The sequence below is a fragment of the Grammomys surdaster genome, unplaced genomic scaffold, assembly GCF_004785775.1.
Source record: "Grammomys surdaster isolate TR1022 unplaced genomic scaffold, NIH_TR_1.0 126133, whole genome shotgun sequence".
Taxonomy (NCBI): domain Eukaryota; kingdom Metazoa; phylum Chordata; class Mammalia; order Rodentia; family Muridae; genus Grammomys; species Grammomys surdaster.
In genome coordinates this window covers 2,631,763-2,646,036 of record NW_021620941.1, presented here as the reverse complement: position 1 = coordinate 2,646,036, position 14,274 = coordinate 2,631,763, and the positions used below count along the sequence as shown (strand labels likewise).

At 47.0% G+C, this 14,274-nt stretch overlaps 1 protein-coding gene across 4 annotated transcripts in view; it reads left to right on the top strand.

The window, feature by feature from the left end:
* Positions 1-2,062, top strand: part of Fubp3 (far upstream element binding protein 3) — a 50,176-nt gene extending 48,114 nt beyond the window's left edge. For 2 of the 4 annotated variants that reach the window (XM_028756983.1, XM_028756982.1), the window contains exon 18: positions 29-673. In XM_028756983.1, coding sequence (XP_028612816.1) covers positions 29-183 — 155 coding nt within the window. In that variant the 3' untranslated portion in view covers positions 184-673. The other 2 variants (XM_028756984.1, XM_028756985.1) reach the window with 2 other exon arrangements.
* The last annotated feature ends 12,212 nt before the right edge of the window (positions 2,063-14,274 follow it).

The window sequence follows — 14,274 nt, the reverse complement described above, 5'->3', positions numbered from 1 at the left end:
TAACTCTTGTCTGTTCTTTGTCCTCCAGGTCATACCACCAGTGCTGCCCCACAGGCCAGCTCCCCACCAGACTACACGATGGCTTGGGCTGAGTACTACAGGCAGCAGGCCGCCTTCTATGGGCAGACTTTAGGGCAGGCTCAGGCCCACAGCCAGGTCTGTAGCCAGTCCCCAGCACCATGATGCCACCCAGCCTTTGAGCTTGCCTAGTCCCAGGCTAGTCCCAGGAGAGCCTGTGGGCTCTCCTCTGTCCCTCCACTCCTAACCCTTGAGCTCGATCAGATGCTGTTCTCCTTCTAGCTCCGGGCCTAGTGACCCCGACTATAGTGTGTGTGCTGGGTCTGCAGTGAATGAGGCCCACTCCAGTAGTTCTTGCAGAGAGTGGCCAGGCTGGGGGACAGCACCCTCGGGGCCAAGCAAGTGGAGGGCCAACTTGGCCTCTTTCTGTGAGGAACTTAGAGGGCTCTATCTAGTCCTCAGCCAAGAAGGGGCTCTCCTTGGGGTCAGGGCTCCTGATAGGGCACCTTTGCCTTGTAGGAAGCTGGTATTAGGCCTGGTGACCCAAGAGAAGCCATCCCCTTACACCCCCCCCCCCCCATCTTGACCCTAGAACCTGAGGTGCTTAGCATCCAGTATCCGGTGTGAGGTGCTGGTCTTGGGCTGACCCTCTCCCTCCCCCCACAGGAGCAGTAGATGGGCATCTGCCGCGGCTCTTCCCCGAAATCAGTGTGAGAGAAACCTGTTTGTTACAGAGATTTTTAGATTTGCAAACCTTTCGATGAAGACCTTTGTTTTGTTCTGTGAAACACTATATTTAGATTAACAGAAATTTTCTAAAAATCGGGAAAATGAGTTACTAAACATTGCTGGTAATTTTTGTGTCATGATTTCTTTGTAAATGTGTAAGCTCTGGAGCTCTTGGAGCAAAACCTGCCAGCTCAGGTGCCGAGCTCTCCTCAGAGCCTGGCAGTTAGTTCATCACGGGAGCTCTCCTCAGAGCCTGCCATTTCATAAATGATGGGTTTGTCTTGTGTCTTTTTATTTACAGTTTGGGTGGTTTTTTTGTTGTTGTTATTGTTGTTGTTGGTTTTTTTTTTTCTCTTTTTTTCTGTTTTTGGTTTTTTTTGGTTTTTGTTACAACAGAAAAAATGGCTTGGAAGTCTTAGGTGGTAATGTAACAAATTCTTTAAAAAATTTTTAAGCAGTATTTAAATATTCGTAAATGTAAATTCATTAAGTGTTTCACCTCTAATTTCTCGTATCTTGGCTGTCTGGTTTTAGTGCATTTTTTTAAAAAACTGAACTATTATGTATTGTAATTAATGATGTGAATTTTGAACTGAGACGGGTCCTTGTGTTGTGGGAGGGGTCATTTGTGGGTTGTGTCATTTCTAGCGTTTTGATGGTGATGCAGAGACGCAGTCTACCTTCTTGTAAGCTGCCTGTTTCCATTACCCGGGGCAGTTGTGTGTCTAAGACCTCCAAGCTGGTTTTAAAAACAAAAAGCCTTTCTCTATTCTCAGAAATATAAATACTGTTATTTTTAATATTAAAAAGAAATTCAATATAACTTTTAACAAACACTGTGGACATTAAACCATATAAAAAAATGTAGTAACTATTTTTTAATTCCAGGGTGTTTTTTGCTTTTTCCTTAAATATTTTCTTAATATTTGTCAAATTAACTAGGTAAATAAATAAATCTAGTATTAACCACAGAATGAGTTAAATAATTTTGGTTTAATGAAAGGGGTAATATGATTTCCAGTGTTTACTGTAGTGTATCTTGTACAGATAACATGTATTTTTAAACAAAAAACGGAATTGAAGCTATTTTTTCTTGCATTTTGAATTGACCTGAGGAACATTCCGTTTGAAACGCGCTTGTTGCAGTTTGCGGTTCTTGTTTTCCTTACAAAGCTTGAAATGTCTAACTATTAAAAAGGCATTGGAAATGGTATGCATGTTGTTGTTTTTTAAAGGTGTTCTTTTTATTTGACTGACAATTCATTTTACACTCTATATAATAAAATTTCCACAAGATATCTTGTGGGCAAAGTGTTGTTAGTCTGTCTTGTTTGCCGGCCCCTGACTCTTGCCCTTCCTAGCTGGTGATGCCCTGCTTCAGCCCAACTCTGTGCTACACAGCCTCTGGGGACTTCTGAAGTTAAGCTGGTTCTATAAGGTAGCTTTACACTTAAGGGCCACTCTAAGGACCAGCCTTTCCTGTGACAGCATGTGAGTGAGAACAATTCTTCTTGGGCCTGAGAGAGGTGTGGTATCCAGGGAAGCCAGTGGGGTCAGCACCGCACTGAGCTGAGACCCTCCCCACCCACCCACCCCCACTTTTAGGTGGCATGCTCCCACCTAAAAACATACCAGCCCTGCCCTATGTGTACTCCTCGGCTGCCTCCCTGCCTGCTGCATCCTCCAGGCCTGCTCACCTGTGGCTCTGGTGGGTGGTGGATCTTCCCAGCAGGCTCAGGGAGGACTCTGAGACAGCAGCAGACATATCTCTTTTGTTCAAGAAAACAAAGAATACCCCCACCTACTGCAGGCCTACCACAGGACCTGGACCGGTAGAGGCAGCCTTGCTGGCTGTTCTCTGAAAGCAACTGGTTTGAAGTTTAGTTTCTTACCAGGGCATCTGCCTGGCTCAGCCTTCACCGTGTACTTACATACTATGGAATTGACCCAATGTAGACACCAGTCCTTACTCAGAACCCTCTTTGTGGTGTATATATGGTATATATAGAAAGAGAGACTAGGCCCATTAGACAGAAAATGTACAACAGGCCCATTAGTCCTTGCTCAGAACCCTCTTTATGGTGTGGGTGTGTGTGCCTTGCCTCCACCACACTCTTGAAAGTGAGAGACACATCTGTGGATTCTTTAGCCCAAAATGGGGTGGAGAGTGTCCCATCTGGGCCACACTGAGGTCTGTTGAGAGCCGGAAGACAAAAAGGAGATGTGGCATCTTTAACTACACCTCTAGAGAATCGAGTTTGACATTGAGAAATTGAATAGTGAAAGCCACTGGGGAGGGGGAGGGCCAGCCGCAAGGGCAGCAGCGCTGATGGCGGTAATGCAAGTTGGAGGGGGCATTACAGGGAAGACTTCCTTCTAATTCATCTTCCAAGCTCAGTGCCAAAACAGCATTTGGCATGGTTCACAGGGAGCAATTGTGTGATAATGAACCCTAAGGTGTCCCTTAATTGAAGACTGAGCATTGCGGTTTGTGCCAAGAGTCATAAATGGCGCAGGCTTGCAGGAGGATGCATTTTCTTAAATGTATCGGTAAGTACAGATTAGCGTTTGTCCCCAGTGAAATGCTGTACTATAAATTATGGAAATCTCTCTTTCCCTCTGATGCAATCTTCTGTTGGGGGGGTGGTGTGCAGAGCTGCAGGCCGCAGGGGGGAAAGTTTGCAAGCATATGAAATTTGGCCTCTCATTAACATGGCGCCCGCCCTCTGAAGATGGTTTCCATCAGCAGTCTGCTGTCCTGGAAAGCTAAAGTGCTTGAAATGTACCAAGTTCAGCGGTTGTGTTCCATTAAGAAAGCTGCATGGTCATCATGGAGGGCGGTCTGTTTGGTGCTTAGGGTTGGGCGGTGCCTGGTCTGCAGAGGGCTCCCCCAACACCCACCTTGCCAAACCCACGCTGGCTCTGCCCACAATCAGGATTCAGCAGGACCTCTGCTGAACTGAACCAGCCCCATCTAAATTGGAACTGGAGTGAGTAGTTCTCCATCCTCCAAGAAACGCACCTCCATCCCTGCCCCTGGCCTGACTAGTCTTAGGAGTTAGTGGGACCCTCTTACATGGTGATCATCCATGTATCTGCTCTATGGCCCCACAGGAGTACAGATGGTATGCTGCAGTGCCCAGACCAAGAGCCACTAGACACCCAGGAGCCCGAGCTCCAGCTGGCTCTCCACTGCCGTTTCCCAGGCCCACTTCCAGCCCTCCAGGGCCCAGCTGGGGTTTAAGTTGGGCTAATGCAACTGCTCCTGCAGGACTCAGATTAATGGCCAGAAAGTGGCCTGGCAATCCCACAGGGGGCTGCTGAGCCAGGGTGCTTGCAAGAGGAAGCATGGTTGTCTTGGGCTTTGTCTTGAGCCTTTTTCCAAGTTCCATAAGGGAGTTCTCACCCTTTCCACACTGTATCCAAGGCTGGAAGGTACTGACCTACCCCTAGACACAGACTCAGAGGGGCAGCTCTGCTCTCTTCCAGACAAGCCCACCGATCATAGAGCTGTCGGTCCTTGGACACTGAGGTAGCTGAGGGTGAGGTGGGATGTCCTAGGGCAGGCTGAGAAGTAGCAGTGGGCGTGTCCCAGAAGTATATCAGTCATCTGACATCTCCCTCACTAAGATGTATTTGAAATCCCAACCCAATACCTTTGCAGTCATTCATGGGTCAAAGTGAGTGTGAGTGTCCTGTGACATCCTCACAGAGCTGAGCTCAGACAGCGTCATTTCTCTATGTCCGGGCTGGCCTTCAACTCAAATCCACTCACCTCTGCCTTCCGAGTGCCAGGATTAAAGGTGTGCCACCACTGCCTGGCTTGTGTGGGCTTTTTAGACAAGTGTCTGAGCCCACACAGCCACATTCTTCACATGTCTGTGCTTTTTGCAGATTGTGCTGTTAAACCCCAAGCCTGAGAAGCCACAGCACTGCTTGAGAACTGAGTGCAGGAAGCTGGGCGGACCTTTAAGCAGTTAGTACGGGCACGGGGCTACATGCAGGCCTGAGCTAGCACTGTGCCTATAAGATGGATGTTAGTGGGTCAAAGTTGATACCCACGTACACTTATAAATATAGACACATCCATCCGCATAGACACTCATCTGTGCTTCCCAACTGCAGATGCAATGTGACCAGCCATCTCATGCTCCTGCCTCTACACCCTCCCCACCATGACAGACTGGACTTTTAGACTCAATCAAAAGAAACCTTTCTTTCCTTAAGTTGCTTTGGTCAGGCATTGTCACAGCAAGGAGAAAAGTCACACACTCCCAGCCTCAGTGTGACCACCCTGTCCCCTCTCACAGCGGGTGCTCATAATCACCCTGCTCATGGGGTGAGATGAATCCAGCTAAGGTCACTATGGGAAGTGGTGGCTGCCAGTAATGACTAAGTAATGACTCCTGAACACCATGGTGACTTCCTGTAAGAGCAGCGGGGGCAAACTGATCTAAACACAGCACCCGGCTACTCCACTCCACCTCTACCCCCACCCCGAGTCCCAGCAGCCAACCCCTGGGAAAGACCAACCAGGATAGGAGGGAACTCCGCAAGCAGCCAGGGTGACAAATGGGCATGGTTGGTCAAGGTTAATCCACAGTGACTTTTCTGAAAATCTCACTTCTGGCTCATCACAAATCTACAACCTTCCACTTGTGTCAGATTATCTGACCATTGCTTCCCTGAGAAGCAGGCACCCAAGCCCAGAACTGAAGCTCTCAGCTCTGCAACTGTCCCTCTATCGAGGGCTACCATGTTCCTAGCAAAAGTCATAAGCCCTTCACCTGTCAGGCAGGGGTATAAACCTAAGAAAAAGCACACTGAGCCACCAGGTGACAACAGGAAGGGAATTGTGACTATGCTCAGGACGTCTGGTCATCTGCCTAAGTGGTTTTTTTGCAGGCATGGTTGTGGTATTTTAATTTGGGGTTGTTTTTGGTTTTTGTTCTGGGTTTTGTAGTTGTAGTTTGTGGTTTTGGTTTGTTTTTGAGACAGGGTCTTATCTAACTCAGGTTGGCTAATAACCAAGGATGACTATAACTTTAATTTTTTTCAAATCCTATTTTTTTTAAAGATTATTTATTTTATTTATGTGAGTACACTGTAGCTGTTTTCAGACACACCAGAAGAGGGCATCAGATCTTATAATAGATGGTTGTGAGCCACCATGCGGTTTCTGGGAATTGAACTCGGGACTTCTGGAAGAGCAGTCAGTGCTCTTAACCGCTGAGCCATCTCTCCAGCTTAAATGCTTTAACCTCCCTTGTAGCCCACCACACACTAGAGGTAGTGGAAAAGAAAGGATACTGGGGGTGCGGGAAGAAGTGGACCTGTTTAGAAAGGTTCTTTGGAGCAACTCCCATCTGTGTTGTCTGGAAACTGTCAGTTCAGTTCAAAGGTCAGCAGCAGCAGCTCGATCCACTCACAGACACTTCACAGCTACACCTGCAGTCCAGTTCTATAGACTCAGGTTAGCAACAGCAGTGACATGACTGAGCAGAGACAGCAGGGCCTCAGCTCAAGCTTGGCTCAGTCAGCAGGAGGGACCCAGAAGGACACCAAAAGTTCTCAGCTGTGCCTCTCAGAGAAGCGAAGAGCAGTGAAGATGGGAGACCCACAAGCACTGCACAGCTAGCTGTGCCAGCAAGCCGAGCTCTGTCTCTGTCACTCCATGGAGTCCTATTTATACCCTCCAAACATCACGTGTCCTCCATGTGCCTTGTCTCAGCCAGGTTTTGCCTCAGCACAGGTTTTGCTTCAGCATGTATATCCAATTGGCCTGAGTTCTTGGAAGCTGCAGCACAACAAACTGCAGCACACCAGAAGTTTTTTGGTGTGTTTCTCTCTATGGAGTCCTGACAAATGCAGCTGAACTATGCAATGTAAGGTGGACCAATACATTTGTGTTGTTAGCAAAGAGTCCTTCATCACGTGTCCTTTCATGTACTTGCTTTAGTAGAACATCCTCTCTCCTGTGTTTGCTTCAGCTAAACCTTCCTGCACAACTCTGCCTTAGCCTTTCACACCTGTGTCCACTTAAACAAACCATTCCTTCACGTGTTTGCCCCAGCAAAACACCATCCAACCGACTTTCCAAAGAACCCTTTAGTTTCCACTTCAGATGACCTTGAACTCTAAGTCCTCTGGCCTCTACCTCCCCAGTGTTGGGACTATGGACATATACTACCTCACTCAACTTTAGAGGTATATTTTAAAGATTTCTCCCTAGCCTGCCTCCTCTTCGGTCAAGAAGAGGAGACTGGCTGTAGTTCCCACATCAGTGGAGATTTGTCCAGAGATTGGAGAAACCTCTTCAGTGTGGTTCCCTCCCCTGCATCTGGACCACACTCCTGGTCTTCAAATCACACTAGGCTCAGTTCTCAGACAGAGGGTTCTATAGACGCATAGGCGTTTGACTTAGTTGGCAGGTGTGTGTTTTATTTGTTTGTGTGGCAGGGGTGTTCAAAGGACAGACACATGTTCATGAGTGCGTGCACGTACACATGCACACACACACATGCACACACACACACAGTCCCAGTTACATGTCTCCCATTATAAGGTTGTCCTGGATATGGTGCTTTGTCACAGCAATAGAAACCCTGACTAAGACGGGGATAGAGGATGAACTGGAGAGAAAGGAACTGGGGTAGATGGGATCAAAACACAATATATTCATGTGTGAATATTAAATAAGGTATTTAATTAAAAATGAGGTGCTGCAGAGATTGCTAGGTGGTTAAAAGTACACGATGCTTTTCCAGAGGAACTGAGTTTGGTTGCCAGCTCCTGTGTCAGGTCCTCACAGCTGCCTGTAACTCCAGCTCCCTGGGGTCTGAGCCTCTCATTTGGTCTCCCCAGGCCTTACTCACACTCATGTGCATACACCTACACACAGACACAAACATATGGTTAAAAATTTAAAATTAAATAAGAAAGCCAGGCACAGCCCTGAATGTTTGTAATCCAAAGGTCAGGACAGGCAGAGACAGGAGGATTCCTGGAGTTTGTTGGCCAATCTTAGCCAGTAAATTCCAGTACTGGCAAGTTTCAGAGGTTCAGTCCATTATCATCATGGTGGGAAACATTGCCAAATGGAGGCAGACATGGTGCTAGAGAAGGAGCTGAAAGTTCTACACCTGAACCAGCAGGCAGCAGGAAGAGAGAGTGACACTGGGCCTGGCTTGAGCATCTGAAACTCCAAAGCCCACCCCCAGTGACACACTTCCTCCAACAAGGCCACACCTCCTAATAGTGCCACTCCCTAATGACTAAACAATCAAACATTCAAATATTTGAGTCTATGGAACCATTCTTATTTCTCTCTTTGTTTCTTGCTTGTTTGCTTTATTTCTTTCTTTGTTTCTTTTTGTTTTTGTTTGGTTTGTTTCTTGCAACAGGGTCTTTCTATGCAGTCCTGGCTGTCCTAGGACTCACTCTGTAGACCAGGCTGGCCTCGAACTCAGAAATCCGCCTACCTCTGCCTCCCAAGTGCTGGGATTAAAGGTGTGCGCCACCACTGCCCGGCCACATCCAATTTTTAATTAAAAAAAACAAACAAACAAAAATCGAACAGGCACTAAATGTGTTTAAATATTTTTGTAGCAGTTGGAGAGATGCCTTGGTAGTTAATAACACATAATCTTCTTCCAGAAGCCAGTGTTCAGTTCCCAGCACCCAGCACCACATACATGCATGCATACATACATGCAAGCATACATATACACATGCATACATACATAACACCCACACAATACAAGCAAGCACATGTAAAATACAAATAAATCTTTAATTTTTTAAAAAATAAAATGTACTGGAATTATATTGGAATTGCTAACCTATAACTCATCTTGGGAAGAATGAGCCACTGGACACTTACTCTTCCTCCCATGAGCAGGTGGTCCCTTCTTTTTTTCTGTTTTTAATTAGAGTGCTTTTCTATACAGCCTTTTATATCTAATTTTCATGTTTATTTACCTATTAATTTAATAGTTCATGTTATTCCTTAAGCACTATCCACCTTTTTTACATGTATTCATTAGTTGGGGGAACGCATGTCAAGAAAGGCCTGCGTGGTGTCAGAGGGCATAAGGGCTCCAGAGACTGAACTCAGGTTGTTAGGCTAGGCAGTAAATGCCTTTACCCACTGAGCCATTACACCAGTCCACCAGCCACCTTTTTTATTATTGTTTTTGTTGAGACAGGCTCTTTCACTGTCCTGGAACTTGCCAAGTAGCTTGGCTAGCTGGCCAGTGAGCCCCAGGGTCCATCTGTCTCTGCCTCTCTAGTGCTGGGGTTGCAAAAGTGTGCTTAGTGACCTGACAATGGCTTCTCCTCCTCTTCCTCATCCCTTCCTTCTGGGGATCACACTATGTCTTCTGTGGGTTTCTCTTCTCCCAGGGGTCCTTGGCCACCGACCCACGAGGAGGAAGAAGGGAGCAGAGTCAACACCCAGGCTTCAGATGGCTGTGAGCACCAGGACCAGCTTCAGGGAGACAGATCAACTTTGCTCTGGGTGAATCAAGAATTATGCAGTTGTGGGGAAGTGGGTAGGAATGTCCAGGGTGGCAAATGTCATTGGCTGAAAGCTAAGGTACTGAGATGCCTCATTAGCATGGAGAGACATCCCAGGAATCTCAGGTACTAGCTGTATGGGTTCTTATCCAGAGCAAAGAAACTGAACCTGTAATCTAACCAAGGCTACCTGACTTCCTGCAGGTGTAGGGTGTAGGGTCTGGGAACCTACACATTGAGAAAACTTGAAGCCTCACTGATAAAGTCTGCCATTTTGCACTGAGCTCAGGACTTTCCAGTAACACCAGATTTCCACCTTAGCAACAGGGCAACAGTCCTCATAGTGTTGTTGTCATTTTGTTTTGTGATTTGAAGACAGGGTTTACGTACGTAGTCCTGGCTGGGCCAAACCTACATAGACCAGGATCACCTCAAACGAAGGACTCCACTTGCCTCAGCCTCCCCATTAAATTCACTTTTGTTTGTGTGTTTGTTTGGGTTTTGTTTTGTTTGTTAAAGACAGGGTTTTTCTGTGTAGCCCTGGCCATCCTAGAACTCACTCTGTAGACCAGGCTGGCCTTGAACTTAGAGATCTGTCTGCCTCTGCCTCCTGAGTTCTGGGATCAAAGGTGTATGCACTACCACAGCTAAATTCACTTTTTAATGCTTTCTCCCTCCCTCCTTTTTTGCTTCCTAGCAGTCTTGGGGACTGAAGCCCGGCTTTGGACGAGGTAGACTAGCACTCTACCACTGAGCTACAGCCTACATGCCCCAAATACCACATCTTAATCCTAACAGCTCTGCACACTTGACTTTTCCACATCCACAGTCACACTAGTTCTCCATCTGTCTGCTTCTCTCCCTCTCTCTTTCTCTCTCTCTCTCTCTCTCTCTCTCTCTCTCTCTCTCTCTCTCTCTCCCTCTCTCCATCACTGGATGCACCGGCCAAGCCCTCCAGTACATGGTCGATAAAAGTGGTGAGAGTGGGCAGCCTGTGCTTGTTCGTGATCTCAGAGGACTGCTTTCAATAATTCACCATTAATTATGCCTGCTGTAAGTTGCCTGCATATACCTCTCGTCAGATAAGAAGTTCCCTGATGTTTCTAGTCTGCCAAGTGTTTCATCATAAATCTTTGCCGACTTTCTCAAATTTTTTTTCTCTCCATCTTGAGAGATTATCACATGATCCCTCCCTTTTCACCGGAATGTGTGAATATTAATGAGATTGCTTTTCAAGGGTTAAACCAGCCTTGCATTCCTAGAATAAACTCCCCAATGTTCATATGCATTGTCTGTCCTTCTTTTTTTTTTTTTTTTGTTTTTTTTTTTTTGGTTTTTCGAGACAGGGTTTCTCTGAGTAGCCCTGGCTGTCCTGGAACTCACTCTGTAGACCAGGCTAGCCTCGAACTCTCGAACTCAGAAATCCGCCTGCCTCTGCCTCCCAAGTGCTGGGATTAAAGGCGTGCGCCACCACCGCCCGGCTTGTCTGTCCTTCTTGTACCAAATAAATATTTGGATCCCCTAATATTTTGTGGAGAATCCATGCAATTGCATTAGCCAAATTGCACCCTAAATTTCATCACTGAAACCCATGGCCAGAGAGAGGAAGAGGCAAGGCCTTGGAGAGAGCAGCTCACCATGGCCTTTGGTCATTGTGTGGTGGAAGCCACAGTTAGCATTACTGAGCTGCAGCTACCTTCCTGGAGCTGTGCTCAGCCAGAAAGACAAAGCTGCCCTTCGTTATCCCACTGCATGAGGAACCTGCTTAAACCTGGCCCTACTGAGTTAGTTAGCTGTTCAGTTTGGATGCAAGTCTCTTCCACACAGGTGAGTGCTTGGGATCAGGTTCATCAGCATTGCCAAGGCAACAAGGTAAACATCCCACACAACGATGTCAAGCAGGGCTTTGCTTGCCTCTCTGCTCAGAATCATAACCACACTGAACTGTACTCAGAAGTGATGTGTATACTGTCCTTCATGCCACGCCCTTATCCCTGTAACCCCTACTTAGCCTCTTCTATTTTCCTCCCTTTTCTTTGTTTTTTTTTTTTTCAAGACAGGGTTTCTCTGTGTAGCCCTGGCTGTCCTGGAACTCACTCTGTAGACCAGGCTAGCCTCGAACTCTCGAACTCAGAAATCTGCCTGCCTCTGCCTCCCAAGTGCTGGGATTAAAGGCGTGCGCCACCACTGCCTGGCTGTTGTAAATTTTCAGCCACTATTTTGCCATTATTTGGGCCCCTCTTCCTCCCTCTTTCCCTCCCTCCCTCCTTCCCTCCCTTTCTTCCTTTCTTCTTCCCCTTGTGCTCATGTAGCGAAGGCTAGTTTCAAATACTTTGGAACCACCAATCATCTTGAACTCCTGTGCCTCCTGTCTCTATACTCCAGTGTTAGGAGCTTGGTCACGCACCACCTCAGCTGACATATGTGACGCTGGGATGGACCCAGTCAGCTGACGTAGGTGACGCTGGGATGGAACCCAGATTTCTCAAATGCTAGAGAAGACCTCCCCACCTCAGTTCCATTTCTTTTTTGATGCCCTTGCAGCCCAGGCTGTCTTCGAAAACCCTGTGAAAGCCAGGTTGACTCTGAATTCCTCATCCTCCTGCAGTTGGAGATACAAGGACCCTTGGGCTCAATGGTCAGTGCATTTAACCTGATTGGTGAGTTCCAGGCCAGGGAGGGACCTTGTCTCAAAAGAGAGTGGGAAGAGGTTTGCTTTGTGAGTTCAAGGCCATCCTGGTCTACAGAGCAAATTCCAGGGCAGCCAGGGCTACACATAGAAACCCTGTCTGGAAAAGCAAACAACACACAAAGAACAAAAATTCAAAACACGGACAGCCATGCCAGAGGAACAGCATCCACTGTTGGCCTTTGGTCACCATGCCCACTTGTGTATGCATGTGCACCTAAGCATATGCATAAACATGCACATAAAAATATACACAAGTAGGTGCTGCAGGGATAGCTCAGCGGTTAAGAGCACTGGTTGCTCTTCCAGAGGTCCTGAGTTCAATTCCCAGCAACCACATGGTGGCTCACAAGCATCCATAATGAGATCTGGTGCCCTCTTCTGGTGTGTTTGAGGACAGCGACAGTGTACTCATATAAATAAAATAAATAAATCATATGTGTATATATATATATACATACATATATATACATACACACACACGTGCATGCAAATACACACATGCTCATAAAAAGTGCAATGCATGCAAATACACACAGCCACATGTTCATTAAAAAAGAAAAAAAAAAAAGACATTCCATGTGGCTTCTCAGACCCAGACAAGCTGCCTCAGCCCCACCTGGACGCTAAGGTGTCCTTTTGCCCTAAGGACCTCTAGTTCTAGTCCAAGGAGTCCTTTTTGCCTTTGGAGCTTGGACAGGACAAATCAGTACAGGTTCTCGGTAGGTGCTGAAGAGTCCATCCACATCTCCGAAAGGTTTCCAAGCTGGCTAGTAAAATTGGCCATATTGGTGATCTAGACTTGATTGACAGATCCTGCATCCTTGATTCTCAGATGCTGCTAGGCTGATATACTTGGGAATGCCTTGTTCTGGTTCCATGTCCCAGTCAGCCAGATCCACTGTGGGTATACAGCAGGCATTTGCTTAATTAGGACAAGTCAATGATGCGTGGAGAGTCTGGAGTACCCAGAAGGTTCTGGAATTAACTTGTATCTTCCTGGACATCGGGAATGCAATTGCAGCCGAGGAGAGTCAGCTCGGGACTTGCGTGAGCACACTACATATAAGGCCTGGATTTGAGCCCCAGTGCTGTAGAAAGTCAGTCCATCAATGTCTCTCTATCTAGGCCAGTTTGACACTTGTTTTCTGATGACTCAGTGGTTGAGAGCATTAGACTTGGGCGGGGGGAGGGTAGGATGGTATTCCCTAGACTGTAAAGAGTTAGGGGCAGTCAAAAGAGCAACACAAGGAGAGGGCTTGGGTTGGGAGGGCGTCCATTTTCCTGGGCAGGCTACGGTTTCCTTTTCTATAAGGTGGGGTGATGGTGACACTTCCCTCAGGCCACTTCTCAGAGAGCAGCAGCCTTCCCGGGTTATCCTGGGTTCTGCAGATGATCCCGGAAACAGGAGAGAGGTGGCCGGAAAGCTGCTGGCTCTTACAGCAGGGAACAGGCAGAGCTCTGCTGGGGGCAGGGATTCAGGACTGTCTGAGGCCCTGAGCAGAGATGGAGGGTAAGGAGGAGATGGCTCAGCTGGTAAAGCACTTGCTCCCCTAGTGTGAGGATCAAAGTTTGTATCTCCAGAACCCACACAGATGTAATATGGGTGTGGCATTCTGTCATTTCAGCCTGGGAAGACAGAGATAGATGGGGTGAACTGGGAAGGGAGACCAGCCTGGAGGTATTACATTGGCAAGCTCTGGCTTTGGCTGACAGGTCTTGCCTCCTTGAAGGTGGAAGAATGTTCAAGGCTGATTCCAAACATTGACTTTGGGCCTCCACCTGCATGTGCACACAAATGCACATGCACCCCCACACATGCAAACACACACACACACACATGAACACTAGAAAATAAAGTGGTTGGAATGAGAAAGCACAGCAATAATTAATACTAACACAATTATAACTTGGTTATAATTAACATAATTAATACTTTCTAGGAACCGACACAGCTTGTCTCAAACCATCCTCATCCCACTGCACAAAAGTAGCCACTAAAATGACTGTGTCAATCTCAAAGAAAGGGAAACTCTGAAAGGTCTCACCAAGGAACCTCGAGCAACCTAACGGCAATGGCTACTGCAAACAAGGGGTTAACTTCCTCACATCACAGACTGTGAAAATCGATGGGTATCTGTGGGCCTTGGTGTGTGCACGATTGTGTGTGTATGATGTGTCTGTGATGTGTGTGTATGTTTTGTGTGTGTATGATGCATGTGTGTGTGATGCGTGTGTGTGATGTGTGTATGTGATGAGTGTGTGATGAATGTGTGATATGTGTGTATGTGATGAGTGTGTGATGAGTGTGTGATGAGTGT